The 25,785-nt window shown below is 43.1% G+C and overlaps 1 protein-coding gene across 1 annotated transcript in view; it reads right to left on the reverse strand.

Moving 5' to 3' along the window:
- col7a1l (collagen type VII alpha 1-like) overlaps window positions 1-25,785 on the reverse strand; it is a 353,167-nt gene that overhangs the window by 189,019 nt on the left and 138,363 nt on the right. The window contains exons 57-65 of the mRNA XM_068059665.1: window positions 19,852-19,947; window positions 19,535-19,600; window positions 17,240-17,275; window positions 15,375-15,413; window positions 12,301-12,336; window positions 9,492-9,611; window positions 8,831-8,992; window positions 4,348-4,392; window positions 1,725-1,787 (exon numbers count right to left, since the gene is read on the reverse strand). Of these exons, the coding sequence (XP_067915766.1) occupies window positions 1,725-1,787; window positions 4,348-4,392; window positions 8,831-8,992; window positions 9,492-9,611; window positions 12,301-12,336; window positions 15,375-15,413; window positions 17,240-17,275; window positions 19,535-19,600; window positions 19,852-19,947 (663 nt within the window). The remainder of the gene's footprint in view (window positions 1-1,724; window positions 1,788-4,347; window positions 4,393-8,830; window positions 8,993-9,491; window positions 9,612-12,300; window positions 12,337-15,374; window positions 15,414-17,239; window positions 17,276-19,534; window positions 19,601-19,851; window positions 19,948-25,785) is intronic.

Here is a 25,785-nt window from a genome sequence, read left to right on the forward strand (position 1 = left end):
TTGAAAGGAATTTCATATGAATTAATTAAGCATTCACACATTAATATTCAAACAGCCTAATTTTAAGGCATGCGTCTTGTTCTGAAGTCAACTTTTGCCAACTATTGTGTGAAATATATTATAGGCCTTCATTACTAAAGCAATTTTGGAAATAGCCTTATAGAAAAGCTTTTTCCCCATAGTATTGCAACAAGCCCATTCCATACAAGACTGTGAATTTATTCATTGTATTTGTAAATGGACATTAAATTAACCATTGAGTCCCATTCAGGTAACTGAAACAGCCCTAATTACATGAAATCCTTGAGTAAACCTTTGGTTTTCATTCCTTCTCTTCCTATTTATCAAACCATCTACAGTTGCACATTTTGTACCATGTTTATACTACATTGCTGTGTTGCTATAGGTAATAAATTACTGATTGTTACAGCTTTTACAAATCCTTTTCCAAAAAGAAGCCTGGCTATGTAATTATGTACGAAGAGCTATAGATGCACTTTGCAGTCCAGACCACACGTCAACACATCCCAGCTATTAAAGCTTCACATGACGCTACATATTTAAATTGGTAAACTGAATGGAGCAGCTTAATTTCCCAAATCTCTATCAGAATCTGGATCTGAATGGGTATGTGAATTATCCTGTGTAAGTGAAGGAAAGAAACGAGGTTTAATTCACTACAACACTTCAGCAGAGAGACATCTTGCATGTGAAGGCCTGCAGCTTACCAAGAAAGCATTTACAGCTCAACTAGTTCGCAAAGCTTGGCAATTTATTTTTCTTTTTTTGGCCAAGTTGAGACGCTCACTTATCGAGCCGTAGAAGAGATTAATAATTATGGCAGGTTTTTTTCTTGAAGTACTGACTGGTCTTGACTCATGGGCTGGTAAAGAGATGTTTGGGTCAATACCCAGTATGATTATTGATAAAAGCCCACCATAAATTAAAAATGACAGAAGTTGTAGGACATAGCATGCAATGTCGAAGTACAAATGGGTAAATATTTCTCCTGGCCATACAAAAATACTCTGGGGTCTACTGCCATCTATTAGGTATGTCCCATCCCAAAGTACCTCCCCTCCTTTTTACTGCTGACTTCCAGGTTTGCTTCCTCATAGAGCTGCCACTTTCCTCTACACCCCCCCATTCAGCAAACACTTCACCACTACCCAATGAGGGCAGGGGAGCTGACCGATGGTACTGAAGCTGAATATGGTTCAGCCTCCTTTTTAATCATTCTTTGGGTGGAGGTATGGATTCACCACCAATTCCGCATCTGTTTCAGATAAAACAGCAAAATTGCACCCATTACAATTTACTTGCATCTTCTTAAATACTGCCAAGTCAACCTCCTCCTGATAACAGTTAGTCCTTTTCTAAAAACCATAAACTCTGCCTAACAATAATATCTCATTGTTAAAAAAAACCTGGACTCTGTTCTTCTCAAATGACTTGCAATCAACATTACTTTCATTTCTCTCAAAATGATTTAATTGCCCCAACTGTTAACACTCATAAAGAAAGGTAGGATTGGAAAAGAGATTAATAGAAGGTGACTGAAGAGGAGCTTCATTTGAAGGACTGAACTTGGGATCTATTATGCAATTCTATTTGGCTCCTGAAACCAGTTAGAGGTGTCAGCTGGGATAGGAATGAGTTCCACAGCACCAATTTCACCACTTGAGGTTGTGTTCAGTACATTACTCGATTTGATTACTGCTTACCTTTGATTCATGAAGATCTGTGTTAGTGACATTGGAAACATCATCCAGACTGGGACTGTCTACCTACAATACAAGGAATAATGTATCACAGATACGTTCCCAATGTATGTGTCTTTGCATCCTATTTCCATGCCCACAGGAGTTCAGAACATTGGCCATTCAGTCTCTCCAGCCTGTAATTAACCATTCAGTTAGATTGTGGCTGATATGTACCTCGAATCTATTTTTCTGCCTTAGTTCCACATCCCTTGACAACCGTACGCAGCAAAAATCTATCAATCTGAGTCTTGAAAGCTCCAATTGACCCAGGATCCATCGCCTTTTGTGGAAGAGATTTCCAAATTTCTATTACCCTTTTTATGAAAAATTTGCTCTAAATGGCCTAGCTCTAATTTTGAGATGATGTCCCCTTGTTCTTAATTCCCCACCTCAGGGAAATAGTTCCTCTGTATCTACCCTATCAAATCTTTTTTAACATTTTAAACACCTCGGCAAGATCATCCCTCAATCTCCTATATTCAAGGGAATACAAGCCAAGTGTATCAAACCTGTCCTCAGAATTTAACTCTAAGTCCTGGTATCATTCTGCACCCTCTCCAAGGACAACATGTCTTTCCTGAGGTGTGGTGCTCAAAACTAGACAGAGTATTCCAGATGGGGTGTGACCAGAGCTCTATACAACTGAAGCATCATTCCCTTCTCATTGAATTCCAGCCCCCTTGAGACATGACCAATATTCCATAAGACTTTATGATTGCTTTTTGCACCAGTCCATTGGCTTTTAATGATTTGTGTACTTGGATTCCTGTATTATTTAGTTTCTCTACAGTTCCTAGTTTCTCACCATTTTAGAAAATTCTTGGGATTTATCTTTTTTAATTTGTTCCTGAGATGTGGGCGTTGCTGGCTAGGCCAGCATTTATTGCCCATCCCTAATTGTCCTTGAGAAGGTGGTGGTGAGCTGCCTTCTTGAACCGCTACAGTCCATGTGGGATAGGGACACCTACAGTGCTGTTAGAAAGGGAGTTCCAGGATTTTGACCCTGCAACAGTGAAGGAACAGCGATATAGTTTCAAGTCAGGAGGTTGTGTGGCTTGGAGGGGAACTTGCAGGTGGTGGTGTTCCCATGCATCTGCTGTCTTTGTCCTTTTCAGTGGTAGAAGTCGTGGGCTTGGAAGGTGCTATCTATGGAGCCTTGGTGTGTTGCTAAAGTGCATCTTGTAGATGGTACACACTGCTGCCACCGTGCATTAGTGGTGGATGGGGTGCCAATTGAGTGGGCTTCTTTGTCCTGGATGGTGTTGAGCTTCTTGAGTGTTGTTGGAGCTGCACCCATCCAGGCAAGTGGAGAGTATTCCATCACACTCCTGACTTGTGCCTTGTAGATGGTAGAGAGGCTTTGGGGAGTCAGGAGGTGAGTTACTCGACTCTGACCTGCTCTTGTAGCCACGGTATTTATATGGCCACTTCAGTACAGTTTCTGGTCAATGGTAACCCTAGGATGTTGATAGTGGGGCATTCAGCGATTGAATGTCAAGAAGAGATGGTTAGATTCTCTCTTGTTGGAGATGGTCATTGCCTGGCACTTGCGTGGCGCGAATGGTACTTGCCATTTATCAGCCCAAGCCTGGCTATTGTCCAGGGCTTGCTGCATTTCTACACGGACTGCTTCAGTATCTGAGGAGTCGCGAATGATGCTGAACACTGAACATTGTACAATCATCAGCGAACATCCCCACTTCTGACATTATGTTTGAAGGAAGGTCATTGATGAAGCAGCTGAAGATGGTTGGGCCTTGGACACTACCCTGAGGAATTCCTGCAGTGATGTCCTGGAGCTCAGATTTCCTTTGTGCTAGGTATGACTCCAACCAGCAGAGAGTTTCCCCCTGATTCCCATTGACTCCAGTTTTGCTAGGGCTCCTTGATGCCATACTCGGTCAAATGCTGCCATGATGTCAAGGGCAGTCACTCTCACCTCTCCTCTTGAGTTAAGCTCTTTTGTCCATGTTTAAACTAAGGCTGTAATGAGGTCAGGAGCTGAGTGGCCCTGGCAGAACCCAAACTGAGCGTCAGAGAGCAGGTTATTGCTAAGCAAGAGCCACTTGATAGCACTGTTGACGACACCTTCCATCACTTTATTGATGATTGAGAGTAGACTGATGGGGCGGTAACTGGCCAGGTTGTACTTGTCCTGCTTTTTTTGTACAGGATATACCTGGGCAGTTTTCACATTGCCGGGTAGATACCAGTGTTGTAGCTGTACTGGAACAGCTTGGCTAGGAGCACGGCAAGTTCTGGAGCACAGGTCTTTAGTACTATTGCCAGAATGTTGTCAGGGCCCATAGCCTTTGCAGTATCCAGTGCCTTCAGTCATTTCCTGATATCATGCTGAGTGAATCGAATTGGCCGAAGACTTCAGGAGGAGGCAGAGATGGATCATCCATTCTTTCTTGGGTCCAACGTGAATGGCCTCACACTTGCCCGCATTGAACTCCATTTGCCATTGCTCATTTTGCTAAGATAAAGTCTTGGGTCTTGATTTCGACACAGTGAAGATGTAGGAGGAGGAAGAGGTTGTTGGACTGCATATTTACAGTTAGCAACAAGAGAGAAAATTTACCATTGATATCTGCTTGCTTTTATGTCTCCTTGCCTTTTGCTTTCCCTGTGTAAACATGCAAGAACAAAACAAAAACTTAAATGGTGCACAAAACAGATAGGATGAGCATGGTAGGTCACAGAAAGCAAGCTATTTTAATCATATTGAGTATAAATAATAAATATTCCAACCCAGAAATTATGCGGTGTTGGTGCTGATCCCCCTCATAACTCACAGGGAGATCAACAGATCCCCCAGGACGATGGTGTAAATAGTTGAAAACAACCATTTTCCTGGGTGTTTGTGCTGGAATGTGCTTGTATGTTAACTCACAGCTTACTTGAAGGCTGATTAGTTGAGGTTAGTTGATAGATTCATAGAATATTCCACATTATCAACTCCAAAACATACTTCAAATGGGAGGTGCATATGCACTGTGCAAGCTGATGGATACTGGGTGGAGTTGACAATGACAGCTCACAGAGGTTTGATGTGGGTCAACATACTATCAAACATGGTATAACACAGCACCATCTCGAATATGGTATAATGCTTGGGCGCTTTGACTTTATCGGCTTTGACTTCAGCCAAGTTTGGGCTGCAGCTGGCGTCACAACGGCCCTCTGGTATATATTGTCGGGGATCGGGACATGGGTCAGGATCAGGGACTGGGCCAGTGACCATGGGGATCAGTTCAGGCCAGGATATGGCAATGAGGAGGGTGGGGGGGTTGCTGGTGGTGGTGGAAAGCAGCGATGGGTTTCTTTAATGTGCTTGAAAGTGGCAGCTCACCAACACCTTCTCAAGGGCAATTAGGGATGGGCAATAAATGCTGGCCTAGCCAGCGATGCCAACATCCTATGAATGAATAAAAAAAAAGTTTCTTACATTCTTTGTTGCAGGCATTCCCTGGGCCTGGTTTCCTTCAATGCAACTGGTACTGGCAGTTGGTCAGGATCAAAAGCCTGAGCATTTATGGGGCCAGAGATTGATCTTTGAGCCAGCAGGATAGCTGCTGCCATTTTCTTCTGTGGGGCTCTTTTGTGGAGGATGCAACCTCTGATTATTGATATATTTTAATTCCTTTCTATTACACGGGTCTTACTAACAGCCCTGTTTTGAAACCAAGTAACTAGATGATGCAGAAGAATGCCTATGGGTGGCTCCTAATTTTCCTTCCCTGCCTATGGGAAATACCTTCTCTTAACATCTCCCTTTGGCAGAAAGGACCAAAGCCCTGAACTGCCCAGTCTCTTCCCATAGCTTTGGTGGGTGGTCAGCAGAGGTCTCAGGGGAACAATGAAAATAGCTGTTGTCAGCTGATTACACTATCTGTACATGGAATCTACTGATCTCCTGTTGTTCAACCCCAGTGGAAATTACCAGTGCAAGAATTTAGTGTTTGGAGGATCATGGGCCATGACCATAACCATGGCAACTATCTGTTGCTTTTTTCACATTGCCACAAGCGGCTGGATTGACGCCAGTCAGTACAACGCCCAGATTGTAGCCCACCTTGGTTGTGCTTGCCATGGTCTGGCCATCAGTCACTGTTCCATCAAGCCATAAACTCCTCTCTGGACCTGATGATAAGTTGTTGCCTTCAGCATCGATTGCTTCTGAAATTCCAGGTCTGCTGCTCTTACCCTTTCGCCTTCTTGAATTCTCAGGCACCTCCTGCATAAGCAGGGAACAAGAATCAATGAATGAAACCAAGAGATAGTACAAGGCATTTGAAACTGCAACACCCCATGGCTTGTGAGAGTATTTTGCTTCAATCTGCAAATATTAGGTAAGGAAACTCGCTTCTCAAATAACATGAAAAAGAAGAACAACAAAAGGGCGGCACAGTGGCGCAGTGGTTAGCACCGCAGCCTCACAGCTCCAGGGACCCGGGTTCGATTCTGGGTACTGCCTGTGTGGAGTTTGCAAGTTCTCCCTGTGTCTGCGTGGGTTTTCTCCGGGTGCTCCGGTTTCCTCCCACAAGCCAAAAGACTTGCAGGTTGATAGGTAAATTGGCCATTATAAATTGTCACTAGTATAGGTAGGTGGCAGGGAAATATAGGGACAGGTGGGGATGTTTGGTAAGAATATGGGATTAGTGTAGGATTAGTATAAATGGGTGGTTGATGTTCGGCACAGACTCGGTGGGCCGAAGGGCCTGTTTCAGTGCTGTATCTCTAATCTAATCTAAAAAATTGTAATCAGGGGTTATAGATGGAGCTGTTCGAGCATTGTTTAAACTCTGTGAGCATTAATAGACACAAGGTGCATAAATAGGCTCTACCAATATCTACCATCCCTACAGACATGAACCAAGTATGACTGAGAAGCAACACCTTAGGAGTCTAGTGATCATTAACTTATGATTTTAATGTTTGCGAGAACAATGTAACATCTGCAGAGTGGTCTGTCCAGTAGAGCATCAAGATCAATAATGAAGGACCAGCACCTGCTGATGGCATTAACTGGAATGGCTCAAAGTATCCATTTAAACACTTGCAAAGTGCAGAGAGGCTTTTTTCAAATTTGGTGACCAGGTTTTGGAAAGGAAGGAATAATACTTACAGTGGACCTGTCAGTGTAACTATAAGCCACCTTCATGGCATCCAGCAGATCAAAAAGGTGGATGTAATGAAAAGCACATCTCTGCCACATTCTTCTCATTCTGTAAGGGGGCCCAAGTAAGTCTGTTTAGAATCAGCCTCCTAAGGTGCTGCTTCACAGCTAGGTCGATGCCACTGGGATGGTAGGCCCAATGTGCTGTGTATTGGCAGGCCTATTTGTGCACCTTGTGTTGACCCGACATTTTGGGTAGATAGTTCCTGCTCTTGCTGGTCCTCCTCACCTGAAGTAGTAAATAAAGTAGTGCAGGTTGCAGCTCAGCTCAAACAGACTGCCTGTTCTGCTCCAATATCGGTTTCTCGCAAAAGGCTAGCAACACAGCCCATGTGAGATTTGTATGCCTTGGAGTATGGTGCATTTTGTATCTAACTATTTATTATGCTACAATGATTAGCTTAGCTAATGCATACCTTCAGCTATGTTCACAATGCCGAAGCAACATTCACAAGCCACTTGCTCCCCACTTAACCACGTGTGATATGCAAGAAAAAGACGGTAACTGTGATTTACTCCACACTCCCCAAAACTAATCCTCTCTAAGAAAATCTGGCAATGCCTCAAATTTAAAATTAGCATCCTTCTGTTTACATTCCTATTTGATCTCACCACCACATCCCTTACCCCTATCTTTCTAACCTCCTCCAACTCTACAACACTCCAAGATCTTTGTGCTCCTCCAATTCTGGTCTCTTCCACATCTTAAATTTCCATTGCTCCAGCATTGGTGGCTGTGCTTTCAACTGCCTCGGCCCTAAGCTCTGGAATTCCTCCCCTAAACCTCACCCACCTCTCTACCTCTCTCTCCTGCTCTAAGACGCTCCTTAAAGCCCACCTCTTTGACCAAGCTTTTTATGTGCACCAGTGATAACACTCCTGTGACACAACTCGGGATGTTTTATTATGTGAAATGGGTCATGTAAATGCAGGTTGTTGTTGCAATACACAAATAGCCCAAACATTCTTTGTAACGTTGACAGCAATTTCCAGCCTTACATGGCACACTGGAGTGGAGCGGAGGCTGTTATTGGCATATGGTGATGGTAGTCAAAGATAGGTATCTGTGTCCAACTCCATATAAGATCCTGATAATTTGTTAAACTTTCCCTCTGGAGACTTAATGGGTGGAATAGATTTGACCACATAGTTTGAAGAAGGAGTGTGATTGAAAGACTTTACGGCCTTTGCTGCTTCCTTGCTTTATGCCAAACATTCTGGATTTTATGACAATTCAGTGGAATCTAATTTCCTAATACGTAGAATCATAGATTGAAATGGCACAGAAGCCAACCATTCAGCCCATCGTGCCTGAGGCAACTCTTTGAAAGAGCTATCCAATTAGTCCCACTCCCCTGTATTTTCCCCAGAGTCTTGTAATTTTGATTTGCTTTCCAAGTATTTATCCAATTACCTTTTGAAAGTTACTATTGAATCTGCTTCTACTGCTCTTTCAGGCAGTCCATTCCAGATCATAACAACTTGCAGCTTGAAAACATTTCTCCTAATCTCCCCATTGGTTCTTTTGCCAATTATCTTAAATCTGTGTCTTCTGGTCAGCAAACCTCCTGTCAGTGGAAACAGTTTCTCCCTTGACTCTTACCAAAGCCCTTCATAATTTTGAACGCCTCAATTAAATCTGCTCTTAACCTTCTCTGGTCTAAGGAGAACAATCCCAGCTTCTCTAGTCTCTCCACATATCTGAAGTCACACCTCCCTGCTACCATTCTAGTAAATCTCCTCTAGGCCCTCTCTGGGGCCTATACTTCTTAAAGCATGGCACCTAGGGTTGGGTACAATACTCCAGCTGAGGCCTAATCAGTGATAAAGGTTTCCAGCAATTAGCACATTCCTGTTTATGTTCTCTTTAAAATACTGCTCTTACCTTCACACTAACACTACGGGATGACGCACTTCCATTCTGGTATAAATGAGCTACGCCCAGATGACCAGGATCTGCTGTATCTAAGTCAAATTCTTCGACCATTTCTTCCATTTCAGAGAGAGAACGGCTAGAAATGTCATACTTCAGAGATGAACCCTGTTCCTGTATCAAAGAGAGAACAAAATTTCCTTGTTCAGGATGCACCAATAGGGTTCATTCTACTGGCGAAAGAATAATTTTAAATGAATAATTGGTAAGAAGGAAAAAGAATATTGGGCATTGGGGGGTGAATATACAGAGAATAATGAGCACCATGGGTGAAAATAATGTGATTATTTGGCATCGGGTGAATATCAGAATAATGAGCATGGAGGTGAATATACAGAGAGTAATGGGCATCGGGAGTGAATATACAGAATAATGAGCATGGAGGTGAATATACAGAGAGTAATGGCCATCGGGAGGTGAATATACAGAATAATGGGCATCAAGGGCAGAAATACCAAGAATAATGGGCATTGTGGGTAAATATACTAAGAATTATGCACATCGTGGGATGCATGATAATGAACAAAAGAACTGCACCCACTCCCCACCCCACCCCATTAAAAACCATACACCTCAGACAGAACTTGCTTGAACTCACTTATAACTCACACACCTGTTTTAAATCCTGGATTTTCTTTGTGGTCTTGTCTTTCTTGGAGCTCGAGAGCTGCTGCAGAACCTCCTCCACGCCACTTTGAAGAAGTCTATCAATTAATTTCTTCAAGAGAGACAGCTGCAAAATAGATCTCACTTCATCAATACATGCTTTCAGGAATCAATGGGCTGGAATGCAGACCATCAATGCAATGTATACTTGTCTGCATTGCAGATTTTGTTAAACAAAATACAGAAAATGCTGTCAGAGAATCCTCATTTACTATATTACTTTTTAATTGAAGTTTTTTCCCTCTTTAAGAAAACTGAATCAAATGAATGACATTAAAATTAGTACACTGGGGTCAAGACTGAGGGCCAGGATGCACGGTCCCACCTTAGGGAGCCCTCATGCCAGCCCCTTCCTCTTTTGTCGGCAGCTTTGTAGAGAAGGGCAGAGTTCTACTCTGACACAGCCATATAGAAAACTCTACACTCAGGACATAAGCAATGCTAGCAAGGTCACATTTATTGTCCATGTGAACTTGTCCTGGGAAGGTGGTAGTGGCCTTCTCCATGAACCAGTGGTCGACCTTGTGACTTCCCACCAAAGGAAACTATTGAAATAGGAATTAACTTTTAAAGAAACGGCTTGCATTTATCTAGCGCCTTTCATGACCTAAGAGAGTTCCAACGCACATTACAACCAGTGAGGTACTGTTTGAAATGTACTCACTACTATAATGTAGGAAATGTGGTAGACAATTTGCACACTGCAAGATCCCACAAAGAGCAATGTGATAATGACCAGATAACCTGTTGGGTGAGGGATAAATATTGTCTGGGACACCAGGGTGAAATTTCCAGCCCTTCTTCAAAATAGTAATAGTGTTACGACCGATTCTGATTGTGGTGGGACCAACGCGCTGTTAATTCAATCCCGTTATTCCACAGATCGACTAACATATCATTTCAAAAACTTTCCAAATTAAAGGAAGACCCACCAAATTGCACCATCTATTCACCCCCGAATGAGGCTAACCAAACCAGGTGTCTTTAAATCAACAAATTAATTCTTTAATTAGACGAACTGAATTCTTAAACACTATGAAGATATAAACAACATTTAAAATAGAAAAAATTAGAGTCCTTGCAAATTTACAGTCCAATGTTGTTCGACGTCCCTCGCAGAATGTTATTCGAAGTCCCTCGCAGTCGTCCGATGCGGGAAAAAAGGTTCTTCCACAGTAGAACAGTCCGTAGTCTAACTTCAGTAGGTGATGCTTTCCTTCTCCAGCGAATTTCAACAATTAACAACTTGCAAACACTTTCAATGGAATCAATCTGACTTTAGAGTTTTTTAAGGGATAAAAGATTGTCACAGTCTAACTTCCCTTTCTTCAATTTAAATTGCCAGAGATCTCTGTCTTGGCTTGACTTTTTAGAATTTCGAGAGATAATAATTAAACAGACAAAATTCCTATTTCCTTCAGTTTAAATGCTTGAGAGCTCTTTTTCAGTGCTGACACCACAGCTGTCTGTCTTCTGTCTGTGTTTACCTAGGAAAAACTGTCTTATTAACTGCCAGTTCAAACTGAATTGTAAAAAATGTATCGCATCAGGCTCATTCCCAGTGGCTGTTTCCATGGTATTGAGAATGCACTCTTTGAATCACAGTCTCCAAATGGCCGTTTCTAAGGCAACGAGAATGCACCTTCCTATAACTCCTAAGGCTTGCTGGCTCTTAAAGCAATACTGATCCCTTGCAAGCCTTAAAGGCAAACCGCATATTCCAGAAAAAAAAAGTAGAGGATCATGACAATAGCAATAAATAAAAAATCCATGTGACTATGTGGCCAGGCCCAGAATTGGAAATTACAGGTTGACTGTCAAATAAGAACTGATGAGAAAAGACCTTGTAGTCCACTGAAACTCATCTGCACAGTATCCTGATGGTCACAGCTTAGCATCCAACTGCATACTGGGTGCCTCTACTCATTCACCTACTCTATAAGAAGCCCGTTGTTCTAGTTGTTGAGCGATGGCACTGAACTCTGTGGAATGCAACTAGTCACAGTTGAACGATGGCAATTGTAATATTGTACTGACACCCTAACATTTTCACATAATTACAATTGGGAGTCAGGGAGATGTCTGACAGGGTTCCTTTGTTCTTTTTGGAAGTTTTGGGTATTCACCTCTGTCATGAGATTAAATAAGTAAGGACATGAGAATGCAAATTATGCATGGTGGCATTCAAGGACCATGTTTGAAGGTCCAAATGGCTTTGAATCACTCCATACTCTGTTAATCCTGTGTATACATATTATACATATACAGACATATATATATATATGTGATTTTTAAAAGTTCATTAAAATACCTGCACATTTGAGTCAAATAGTTTCCGACTAATATCATTAAAATATAAGGGGTGGAAATCGGTACACATTGTGGCCATTTTTCAGGTGGAAAACGGTAATAAAGCAATATAATTTAGCAGTGGAACAACCTGCATCCGATCTGCACAGACATTGGTCTCAATGCTAAAATCTTGAGCCCCATGTTTTTAGGCATTCTGGGCAGCTGCTGGAAACAGAGACCTGTTAGAGACCTATTGTTTGTTGAAAATGGGCCAGAGCAAAATCTACTCCAAGTTTTTCATTAAAAATTTGGGCAATTGGACTTTGATGTCAGTCTTGACTTAAGTTCAACTGACCACCAAAGTTTGTGTTACTACCTAGGATTATGAATATAGAGATACTGTTGCCATAGTAAAGGTGATTGGTCAGGTATTATTAGTTTTTGATAGCAAACCATCTACGTACCTTAATACCGTAAATGTCAAAAAGCTTTTCTAAATCCTGTGGGAGTGAAAAGAAAAATTAATGAATAACCCTGACAAGGTTAACAGTGGAAGACGTGGTACTTTCAGAGTAGACAGGTATATGAAGAAGTATTTAGTGCTATTGGATATTTTCCACTTTTCCCACAATCTAGAGAGTGATTGCTGGTCAATTTGTCTCCATAGTAAAGGGGTGCAGTAAGCAATTGTCATGCCTAGGCCTCTGGTGAGGTAAGTTAATTCATTGTTTTTATAAACCAAATGGTACAATTTTAAAGGAGGTTTAGAAACAGAGAGACCTAAGGGTTCACACACACAAGTTTTGAAGGTGGCAGGGTAAGTTAAGAAGGCTGCTAAAAACGCATATGGCATCCTGGGCTTTATAAATAGAGGCATAGAGTACAAAAGCAAGGAGGTTATACTAAACCTTTATAAAAGACGGGTCAGGCCCCAGCTGGAGTATTGTGTCCAATTCTAGACACCGTACTTTATGAAAAAATGTCAAGGCCTTGGAGAGAGTGAAGAGGATATTTACCAGAATGATCCCAAAGATGAAGGACTTCAGTTATGTGGCGAGACTAGAAAAGCTGGGATTGTTCTTCTTACAGAAGAGAAGGTTAGAAGATTTAATAGAGATGTTTAAAATGATGAAAGATTCAGAGTAAATTAAAAGGAACTATTTCTACTGGCAGAATGATTGGTAACTAGAGGTCACAGATTTAAGATAATTGGCAAACGAACCAGGGGGGACAATGAGGAGACATTTTATATTAGAGGAGAAATTTTTACTCAACAAGTTGATATGATCTGGAATGCACTGCCTGAAAAGATGCTGGAAACAGATCCAATATCACTTTCAAAAGGGAATTAAATCAATTCTTGAAAAGGACTGTTTTTCAGGGCGATGGCGCAAAAACAGGGGGATGGGACTAATTGGAAAGCTCTTTTATGATGGGCTGAATGGCCTCCTTCTGTGCCATATGATTCTATGATCACAGACCAGGGAATGAATTCTTATCTCAGCTATAGGTTGGGAGAAATTTTGGTGGACAATTCATTGGAAGCCGAACTGTTCCTCACAATTGACAGACAGCATTGAATTTGTTTTGTTCAAATGTGGGCAGCGCATTTAAATACAATGCAAATGAATGAAATATGCCCCACAACATAATTTCCATCTGTTGTGGAATGTTAGTCCTGTCTCTAAAGTTGTGGGGCCCCATTTTTTAAGTATCCTGGGCACTGCCTAAAACAGGCCTTGGGCTCCTTGAATATGTTAATACTCCTTTAAAAGTGTTGGCAATTGGACTTTGATTTTCATCCCTATACTTCCTTAAATCATTGCTCAGGGTGGCAGGGATGAAAGGGTTGCCCAAGCTGGGGTCAGGCCACAGAATTCATAAGAACATAAGAACAAAGGAAACAGAAGCAGGAGTAGGCCATTCGGCCCCTCAAGCCTACCCCACCATTCAATAAGATCATGGCTGATCTGCCCCAGACTTCAACTTCTCTTTCATGCCAGCTCCTCATAGCACTCAGCTCCCTGATATTTCAAAAATCTATCTACCTCCTCTTTAAATACTTTCAGTGATCTAGCCTCCACAACTCTCTGGGGTTGAGAATTCCAGACATTCATTACCCTCTGACAGAAGAAATTCCTTCGCATCTCAGTTTTAAATGAATGTCCCCTCAGAACACAAGTAAGATTCCACCAAAGCAGAAAATCACAGCAGGAGATACAGGTAGGAATTAAAAAGGCATCTTTTAAATAAACAAACAAAAAGCAGCAAAGTGGCACATCATAAAGGAGTGGGATGTGGGGATGCATGTGTGATTCCCCATAAAGTGAGATCCTGATCTCTAGGCTACTGTGGGGAGGGGCTGTGCTGTCCACAGCTGGAAGGAACGACCTGAGGAAGAATCAACCACAGGCTGTAGTCATTCACGTCCTATATATTATCACTGCTGGACTCCAGGAGCAGATATCCATCTTACCCGCTTCCACAAGGAAAATATGAGGGAATTACAAAATTGGACAAAGCAGTAAAATGAATAAGGAGCTTCTAGGGAGCCTTTACCACAGGCAGAGAATATTTTTACTAAAGTCCTCGGATAATCTTTATAACTTGAAGAGGGTATAATGATGCTATTGGTGACAAAATGGTGTCATGCCCAGAATGCAATTCCTCATAGCAGTCTTCTAAGGTTGTTATCTCATGTGACAGGATGAGACCAGATTTGAGTAGGAACTAATAGTAAAAATTTCGGGCTAAAATTTTAGGCCGCAGTGGGAGTGGGCAATGAGGCGGGTGGGCACAGAATTTTGCCCCGTCGGCTGGCATGCTGGTTCGCTGGCTCCATCCCGTTCCCGAACCATTTTCCTGGAGGCGGGTGGGATTGGCAGGACTACCTGCCTGCAAGCGGCAGGTAGCCAACTCAAGTAATTAAGGGCCTATTGCAAGAGGCCGACTGGGATTTTCCATTTGGCCTCCAGGCCCCCAGAAGCGGCGGGGAATGGTGCAACTGCCTGGAGGCGGTCTCCTGGCAACAGATCTGGGGCTCAGGGCTCCAGGCAGGCTTAGAGGCCCTTCCCACCTGCCAGGCTTCAGCTGCAGCCGCAGGCCGCCATGTGGAGGAGTTTTCCCTCCACAATGGTATCCTGGCTGCTTGATCTATTACTTACAATTTGAAAAATTTGCGGATGGAGTGCCTCTATTTTGGGGTGCCCTCTCCCTCACTTACCACTGTTACCAGGCTGGAGGGCCTCCTATTGGCCTTCCAGCTTTGAGAGCCCACCCGCCGTCCTTAATTGACCAATTCAGGAAAAATCACAGATGAGCGACTGTTCCCCACACAGTACAGGTTTATGACCCCCATTTGAGCATGATGACAGGGTGCTGAAACCCAGTGGGAAAATCCTGCCCTCCATCTCTATCATTTCCTGTAACAGGAAACTGAATTACTTTGAACTTGATATTGAGAGATTGCAAAGCCTCTGTATATTATCTAGCCTAAAACTTTTTCAGATAGGACTTATTAATTGTAGTGCTCTCTTACCTTGACATCAACTCCTTTACCTTGTGGACCAGGGACACCCTTAAAAAATTAGAATATTGGATGAATAACTTGAGAGTGAAAGAGAGATGCTAGCTCAGGCAAGCAAGGTACATAACACAAAAAGCACAGATTCCTTGGCAATCGGATGTAAAGTATCACTTGTGTGAAGAAGAAGAGGAAACTCTGACTGGGAGAGTCACACACTTTTAACACAAGTTGTCTGGTTTTCCTTCATGAGTTCCACTAAAGAGAAAAATCTGTTGCTGTGATCAAGTTGTTTTGAGCACCATATAAATTGTCAAACCTCAATTTCAGGAACTTGCAGCGAATGCAAAATGGTTCTTTATCATGGAAGCATAATTTTACTTTAGCCTTAATCTTTCTGGCTCCACTCTATTTTATGCAATATTACTATGGTCACTGCTCCTCCGAACTTGCATTTCTTGCTCTTTCTAAGCTCAAAATGTGGCATCCTCGATCGTATTCTGTCAACATGGGGAGGTGGTAGCGTAGTGTTAATGTCACTAGACTAGTAATCCAGAGCCCAGGCTAATGCTCTGGGGACATGGGTTCAAATCCCACCACAGTAGCTGGTGAAATTTAACTCCAATTAATAAATATCTAATGATGACCATTGTTGATTGTTGTAAAAAGTCATCTGGTTCACTAATGTCCCTTAGGGAAGGAAATCTGCCGTCCTTACCTAGTCTGGCCTACATATGACTCCAGACTCACAGCAATGTGGTTGACTCTTAAAATGCCCTCTGAAATGGCCTAGCAAGCCACTCAGTTCAAGGGCAATTAGGGATGGGCAATAAATGCTGGCCTAGCCAGTGACACCCACAAACGAATAAAAAAAATTGGTTTGCTTTGCAATCATTTTCCATGCTTTAGATTTAGCACAGAAGCAACTGCGAAGCAACAGCCACTTTGAGTACATGACTAAGGGAGGCAGATCTCGTGGTGAGTCTTAATTTGAAAGGAGCATTTTCTTCACACCCTTTAAATCTCCCCATAACACCCCAACCTTCCCTAAGTTGAGAGAGTGGACAGCTAAACTGTCCTCTGCCAGTGCAGCCTATAGTGGGGTCATTGGTGCTATGTGAAACCGGGCAGGAGTTGATTCTCTCACGTTGATGAGGTTCCTTCATTCTATTGGTATCTCCTGACAACAGCACTGTTGAGGGCAGGAATCCATGTCGAGCATTCTACAATGCATCAAAAATGAATTTTTAATGACAGCATTGAATTGAACAAGAAATAAAGAAAAAAAGGAATGAACTTGCATTAAACAGCACCTTTCATGACATCAGGATGTCCCAAATGCTTTAGAGCCAATGAAGTACTTTTGAAGTGTGCTGACTATTCTAAAGTAGGAAACCTAATGGCCAATTTGTGCACAGCAAGCTCCCACAAATAGCAACATGAAAATGACCATGTAATCTGTTTTAGTGATGTTGGTTGAGGGATAAAAGTTGACCAGGACACTGGGGAAACTCTCCTGCTCTGAGGAGACTTCAAAGTCTCCAATTAAACACCTTAAATTTTAGTCAGTACACCAATCTTTTTACCTACCTCAAGACCCCATAATAAACTCACAAAACTGGCTCATCCCCAATTCCAGACTCCAAGGCATTATCCCACTCCCCTTGTTCAGCTCTGCCAAGGATTAACCCAAGTTTTACCAATAAGCAATGCCACCCATATCTACAGAACTGTACAAGACCTTCAGTTTAATATCTGCAAATACAATATAAGCAATTAAATGCCAAGGATCCTCTGTATTGTACCACGACTTCTGAAAAATGTAATTTTTTGTGTAATTCAATAAAAAAGAGCTCCCATGAATTAACAAAGCTTCTTACCTGTTCACCTTTCAGCCCCCTTTCTCCTTTCTCCCCCTGTGGGTCAAAGCAGAAAAATCCAAGAATTTTAGGCCTGCAATGATTGTAATCATCACAATGAGTTTCAACAAGCAACAATTTGTTACAGGAGCAGTATATTACAGGAGCAGTGTATTACAGGTGAGTGTATTACAAGAGTGTGTATTGCAGGTGAGATTACTGTAGGAGTGTGTAGTACAGGAGCCGGGTAGTACAGGAGCCGGTTTCTTACAGGAGCCGGGTATTCCAGGAGCCGGTTTCTTACAGGAGCCGGGTATTCCAGGAGCCGGTTTCTTACAGGAGCCGGGTATTCCAGGAGCCGGGTATTCCAGGAGCCGGGTAGTACAGGAGCCGGTTTCTTACAGGAGCCGGTTTCTTACAGGAGCCGGTTTCTTACAGGAGCCGGTTTCTTACAGGAGCCGGGTAGTACAGGAGCCGGGTAGTCCAGGAGCCGGGCAGTCCAGGAGCCGGGCAGTACAGGAGCCGGGCAGTACAGGAGCCGGGCAGTACAGGAGCCGGGCAGTACAGGAGCCGGGCAGTCCAGGAGCGGGGCAGTACAGGAGCCGGGCAGTACAGGAGCCGGGCAGTACAGGAGCCGGGCAGTACAGGAGCCGGGCAGTACAGGAGCCGGGCAGTACAGGAGCCGGGCAGTACAGGAGCCGGGTAATCCAGGAGCCGGGTAATCCAGGAGCCGGGTAATCCAGGAGCCGGGTAATCCAGGAGCCGGGTAGTACAGGAGCCGGGTAGTACAGGAGCCGGGTAGTACAGGAGCCGGGTAGTACAGGAGCCGTGTTGTACAGGAGCTGGGTTGTACAGAAGCCAGGTATTACAAGAGCTGCATAGTACAGGAATTATGTATTACAGGAGCAGGTATTACAGGAGATGTGTATTACAGGAGCCAGGTATTACAGGAGTGGACATTACAAGAGTCTGTATGACAGAAGGAGTGTAGAAGAAGTAACCTTTATTCCTTATGATTCAGGAATACCAGGCGGGCCCTGTTCCCAAAAGGAAAGATTATTCAAGAATGTTCTTCCCTTAAATGATGAGAGGCTGTGTAAATGGGGCCTATAGTCACCGGAGTTTAGAAGAATGAGAGGTTATCTCATTGAAACATACAAGATTCTAAAGGGACCACTTAGTCCACAAGCATGACCCTGAGCTTCTGGTTGCTTGCCATTTTAATTCACACCCCACCGCACCGCCACCCCCCCCCCCCCCCACCCACTCTCACGTCCACATTTCTGTCCTCAGCCTGCTGCGATGTTCCAGTGAAGCTTAACGTAAGAGTGAGGAACAGTACCTCATCTTCCGATTAGGCACTCTACAGCCTTCTGGACTCAACGTTAAGTTCAACAATTTCAGAGTGTGACTGCCATTTTTTAATTTTTAAAATGTATTTATTTATTTTTTATTTTACTTATTTTTAACCATGCCTATTTTAAACTTGTTTTTCATGTTTTTGCTTTCGGACAAAGCTGTTCATTATTCTGTCATTAACACTCTCTCTGGACTCATGCTTTGTCTTTTACTACAATTATTACCACTCCCTTTCCCTTTTGTTCCATGACATCTCTGTCATATAATCTCTCCTGCCCTCTGTCCAATCACAGACCTTCCCTTTTGTTCTTCTTCCCCTCTGTCCCCTTTCACTTGCTCAAAGCCTATTACATTTCTAACTTTTGCCAGTTCTGATGAAAGGTCACAGACCTGGAACGTTAACTCTGTTTCTCTCTCCACAGGTGCTGCCAGACCTACTGAGTATTTCCTGCACTTGCTGTTTTTATTCAAGATTCTGAAGGGGCTTGACAGGGTAAACACTGAGAAGTTGTTTCTCCTGGCTGGGGAATCTAGAACACAGGGGTACAGTCTCAGGATAGGGAGTCAATCATTTAGAACTGAGAAGAGGAGAAATCTCTTCATTCAGAGGACTGTGAATCTTTGGAATTCTCTACCCCACAGGGTTGCAGATGCTCCATCATTGAGTATATTTAAGGCTCAGATAGACAGATTTTTGGTCTCGCAGGGGATCAAGGAATATGGGGAGTGGGCAGGAAAGTGGAGTTGAGGCAGAAGATCAGCCATGATCGCACTGAATGGTGGAGCAGGCTCGAGGGGAGTATGATCTACTCCTGCTCCTATTTTTAAGAAAGACAGATTCTTGCTTATTAAAGAGACACTTCGCTTGTGTAAAACTGTATAATGGTGGTGCATCTTTTGCTGTGCTTGGTAATTGATGAGCGCAATGAATGTACGCACCTAAACGTTGTGACTTACCGGTATACCAGGGGGTCCAGTAGGCAAAGGAATGAATGGCAAATCTGTATAATTGAAGCTGTTCTCCTGCAATGACAAGTTGGTCAGTGCCATACTCATTGCTAACCTGTTGCAGTTTCCTTGAGAAACATTTCTAAAAGTTACTCACGTCACTCATTCTCTTATTTTTCAACCACTAAATGAGCAAATGCCACGAACCCACCTCTTCCCCACCCAAACTTCCCTCCCCTCCCCAACCTACTCCCTTCACATTTAAAAGCAGCAATGCAGACCATCAATAATAGTTAGAAGGTGATGCACACTAGTTCTGCACATACCTCATTGGAAGGTAAGGGAGGTCCTGGGAAGGCTCCTGGTCCAGGAGGTCCAGGTAAACCAGGTGTCCCTTGCTCTCCTTTCACACCATCTTTTCCCTATAAAAAAAAGAGAAAGACTGAGGGAAAAACCATTGAGATCAGCAACAGAACTCTAGATTTCTGAAAGACCTTTTCAGTCCCAGTGATCAAATACAACCAGTACTTCAATTTTACATTCTCTTCACATCAAGCCAGAACTTGCTCGCAAAATAACACCACACATTAATGCACAGATTGGCCAGCACATTCAGAGGATTAAGAGATACTCCATGAGTTGAAAATCTCCAGAACTTGCTGGACGATTTATGTTGCTCTGTTGTTTGCTTTGCACAAACAACATCCCATCCTTAGCCTCCCCTTTGTCTTTTTTTCTCTCTCATAATCCAATTTTTCTTCCATTCACCCTGCTTCTCTGTCATCCTCTGTTTCTTTCTCAATCCATAAATCTCACGAGTTAAGGAGATATACTGTTGGTCCCAGATGTTATCAGCTCATGCTTCCATCAAGTTACAGCACAAAAGATTTTTGAGCTGAAGGATAAAGTCAAACTAATGGATCACAATGTGAGATTCCCCACCCCAGCAAGATCCGGCACGATATCTCTTCTCCAACAATGCACTTTAACCCCAGTTTCACAGGAACATTACCTAGTGCACAAGTATGAATTTTCCATCTCCCACATTAACCATCCCTATAACATCTCTAAGTGACATTATCAACTGAGTACCAAATTATGGGTCACTTTGTCTTACGTGCTCGTATCCACTAGGAAACTGGATTGAGAATGTCCAATCTTATTTCACATATGACTGGAAAAGAGGACACTTTCATCCCATTATTGTGGGCTGTATTCAATCACAGGCTCTGGAGGGGATTTTAAAAACGTGCTAACCAACTGCACAACCAAATTCCTTTAAACTTTTTCTCTCCCATTTTCTCCCTGGGTCCCATCGCGCCCCCCACCCACTCCCAGACCATACACTAACTGCGACTGAAAGTGGGGTGACTTGCTCACAGATCTCTTCTAAATTAGAATTAAGAATTAGAATTAGAATATTACAGCGCAGTACAGGCCCTTCGGCCCTCGATGTTGCGCCGATCATCTGACCTACACTATTCCATTTACATCCAAATGGTGCTTTACTCCAGCCTCTACCACCCAGGGATAATTCACTCCAACTTTTTGCTATGCCAAAGATTATGGTCTCTATTTTGGTCCTCCTGCAGTACCTTGGCTGAGATTGGGAGCTCAATGACCAAGCAGGCATCCCACTGCTGCTATTATACATTGCGCCAACAAAATCAAACAAATATCTTGCATTTATATAGTGGCTTCCAGGACCTCAGGACGACCCAATACACTTTACAGCCAATGAAGTACTTTTGGAGTGTCGTTGTAATGTAGGAAATCTGGCAGCCAGTTTGTGCACAGCAAGCTCCCACAAACAACAAAGAGGTAATGATGATGAGATAGTGATGGCAGTTGAAGGATAAATATTGTCCAGGACACCTGCATGCACCTGAGAGGGAACAAATGGCCTCAGTTTAACATCTAAATCCAAAAGGCACCACCTTCAATAATGCAGCAGTCCCTCAGTACTGCACTGAAGTGTTAGCCTAGACGTTGTGATCAAGTGTTCGGAGTGAACCCAGAACCTTCTAACTCAGAGGCAAGAATGATTCTGCTGAGCCATGGCAAGCACTCCAATAAACACTGCTCCATTATGCAGCATCTCTACACTAAACCTTGGTGTTGGTTTCAGGCCATGGTCACCAACTCTGGCTGGGCATATTTCCTCCCATCTCCAATATTTTTATAACTAAGCAAAATTGTTCAAAGAAAATGATGAAAATACACTTTGTTTTAATGCCCCGAATGATTTTTCTCCCAAGTTTGTTTGCAGCAGTATCCTGGAGATTAATGTTTAATAATTTTATTTCAGGCCAGCAGTCACTGTGCCCCGGCAGCAGTCTACTTGCTGCCTGCAGTCAAAACTGGAACAGGGTATGATGAAAGGACACTTGCTTTTTACTTGATCCTAAATTTGGCCTTTGCTCAGAAATGGACATGGCTGAATGCAAAATATCTCCCCCAGTGTAAACTGGGGGCATTGACCAAATATTGTGTCTGCAGTTAAATCAATTTAAGATGACTCTGTCTTACATTAATTCCTGGCAATCCACGGGCACCTTTTGCACCCTGTAGAACAAAAGAAAAAATGTTGGTGTACCTTTGTTTTGATGAGCTCTCATTTAAATGAATGGGTGGAAAATCACACAGGTTCCATTGCAAGCATGTGTTCACTCTAGGCTCTGCACCCAGCTGATCCTTTGCACCCAAGCACAAGCTGTGGTATAGAATCATAGGATGATAAAGCACAGAAGGAGGCCATTCGGCCCATTGTACCAGTGCCAGCTCTTTGGTAGAGCAATCCAATTAATCCCATTCCCCTGCTTTCTCCCCATAGCCCTGTAATCTTCTTCCCTTTGATTATTTATCCAGTCTTGTTCAGTATAAACACCTTCTTTATGTAATATCATGAGGTTCCACTCTGATGATGTTCATGAATAGTGGGGGGGAGGGGGTGGTGGGGGGTGGGGGTGGGGAGAGACAGGGGAAAGGTATCCACACAGTGGGGTAGACTTTGACTTGGTGTGATGTTCAAAATGGGCGATAACGAGTTGGCAGCCCATTTTACACCCTTACTGAAAATAAAAACTATGAGATTTGTAATGCAGGCAGCCAATTCATTATCACCCTTTTTATACAATCACACAAAACAAGACCCACCCCACTGAGCCCAGCTGTGCCATCGCCTGGGAAACACTGAAATGGCAAATCCTTCCTTGTTTGGAGAGAGAGAAGCTCGAAGGCATGATCACCCCTCCCCATTCTCTCTCTATCACTGAATGGATCTGCCATAGACCACCATCAACAGGGTCAAAAAGCAATTGATCTGCCCTGACTCTCTCAAATTGTTGGCACCTGGCAAGTGAATTGAAAGGGATATGGGGGGGGGGATGGGGGGTATGTGGTTGGTGCAGGGTCAGTGCAGATCGCTTTCTCCTACAAAGAGTTCACAACGTGAATCACTAATTTCAGGAGTACAGACAACAGACAAAATGAGAGTTCTTGCTGTATGTTATGCCCGAAAGTAGCTCCATTTTGAAGCACAGTCAACTCATCTCCTGACACCCCAAAGCCTGTCCACCATCTACAAGGCACAAGTCAGGAGTGTGATGGAATACTCTCCACTTGCCTGGATGAATGCAGCTCCAACAACACCCAAGAAGCTTGACACCATCCTGGACAAAGCAGCCTGCTTGATCGGCACCCCATCCACCAACTTAAACATTCACGCCCTCCAGCACCAACACACAGTGGCAGCAGTGTGTACTATATACAAGATGCACTGCAGCAACTCACCAATGCTCCTTCGACAGCACCTTCCAAACCACCTAGAAGGACAAAGGCAGCAGATGCATGGGAACACCACCACCTGCAAGTTCCCCTCCAAGCTACACACCATCCTGACTTGGAACTAGATCACCGTTCCTTCACTGTCACTGGGTCAAAATCTTGGAACTCCCACCCTAACAGCACTCTGGCTCACCACCACCTTCTCAAGGGCAATTCGGGATGGACAGCAAATGCTGGCCTTGCCAGCGACGTCCACATCCTACGAAAGAATTTTTTAAAAAGAGCTCTGATCCGTGAAAACTTACATCCTTCCCAGTTGGTCCACGCTTTCCATCCGTTCCTGGCTTTCCCTACAGCAGAGTATCAAACACATTTTTGAACAACCTTAAATAATGTGAAGAGTAAATACAAGCTTCATTAAGATTAAGATATACTGAAGGATTCCAGTTACACAGGTGTGAAAGGTCAACTACAAATAAAGATTCCCAATGATGCCACAAGAAGCAGCAAACAATAGGGAAAGATTCTTCTTCCTCCTGGTCCCCACCCAATAATTCCTGCTGGAAGTTTGTGGGCATCAGGTGAGGACAACATGTGGTTTGGGATATGATGCGCTCCCATGGTCAGATAGCCTGCTGACATTCACTGTCTGTGGTGACACATGAAGAATGAATACCTGGGTAAGTGCTCAGAGGATTCCATGGAACACTGACACAGTGGGGGTGTCCCAGTTTGGAACATCGGAATAGGAGCCAGTCATTTATCCCCTTGAGCCTGTTCTGCCATTCAATGAGATCATGACCGAACTGTGACCTAACTCCATATGTCCACCTTTGCCGCATATCTTTTAATACCTTTGGTTAACAAAAATCTATCAATTTCAGATTTAAACATAACATTTGACATATCATCAATTGCCATTTGCGGAGGAGAGCTCTGAACATCTACCCCACTTCTCATGTAGAAGTGATTCCTAATTTCATTTCTGAAGACCTGGCTCTAATGTTTTAAGCAATGCACCCTAATCCTAGACTCCCGAACCAGCAGAAATAGTTTTTCAGTATCTACCCTATCAGTTCCCCTTAATACCTTGAAAATTTGAATCAAATCACCCCTTAACCTTCTAAGTTTCAGGAAATACAACCCTGCTTTATGTATTCTCTCTCCATAATTTAACCCTTAGAGTCCAGTTATCATTCTTCACTCCCTCCAAAGTCAATATGTATCCTTACTAAGGTGCAGTGCCCAGAACTGCTTACAGTATTCCTGGTGTGGTCTAACCAGGGCTTTCTATAGCTGTAGTATGACTGGTACCCCCTTGTATTCTGGTCCTCTAGATATAAAGGTCAGCTTTCCATTATCCTTTTTGATTATTTGCAGTAACTGTCCATAATATTTTAATGATCTATGTACATAGACCCCCAAGTCTCTTTGGACCTCCACTGTTTCAATCTTTTCACCATTTAGAAAGTCCTCTGTTCTATTTTTTTTAGGTCCAAAATAGATGACTTTGCATTTGCCTGCATTGAAATCCATTTGTCACAGTTTTGCCCATTTTCTTAATCTATTAATACCTCTGTAATTTTATGCTTCCAACTATACTGTTTTAAAAGCCATCTATCTTTGTGTCATTGCTAAACTTGGATATCTGTTTTTTTATCTTTTTATCTCATCATCTAAGTTGTTAATAAATATGGTGAACAGTTGAGGCCCCAACACAGACCCTTGCAGGATACCACTAGTCACATCCTCCCAATTAGAGTACCTGCCTATTATCCCTACTCTCTGTCTCCTGCTGCTCAACAAATTTCCTAAGCAGGACAATAGACATTCCCTTGTCCACTACGTTAGTCACCTCTTCAATAGTTTTCTATAGGCCCCCCAATAGCAGCAGGGAGGTGGAAGAGCAGATTGGGAAACAGATTTTGGAAAGGAGCAGAAGTCACAGGGTAGTAATTATGGGGGATTTCAACTTCCCAAATATTGATTGGCAACTCTTTAGATCGAATAGTTTGGATGGGGTAGTGTTTGTGCAGTATGTCCAGGAAGCTTTTCTGACTCAGTATGTAGACTGCCCGACCAGAGGGGAGGCAATATTGGATTTGGTACTAGGTAATGAACCAGGGCAAGTGATAGAGCTGTTGGTGGGCGAGCACTTTGGAGATAGTGATCACAATTCTGTAGCATTCACTGTGGTAATGGAGAGGGATAGGTATGTGCAACAGGGCAAGGTTTACAATTGGGGGAAGGGTAGATATGATGCTGTCAGGCAGGAACTGAGGAGCATAAGTTGGGAGCATATGCTGGCAGGGAAGGGCACGGTCGAAATGTGGAACTTTTTCAAGGAGCAGATAGTAGGGGCCATTGATAAGCATGTCCCTGTCAGACAGGGAAGGGATGGTCATGTGAGGGAACCGTGGTTGACAAGAGAGGTTGAGAGTCTTGTTAGGAAGAAGAAGGATGCGTATATAAAG

Source organism: Heterodontus francisci, chromosome 27, assembly GCF_036365525.1.
Source record: "Heterodontus francisci isolate sHetFra1 chromosome 27, sHetFra1.hap1, whole genome shotgun sequence".
Taxonomy (NCBI): domain Eukaryota; kingdom Metazoa; phylum Chordata; class Chondrichthyes; order Heterodontiformes; family Heterodontidae; genus Heterodontus; species Heterodontus francisci.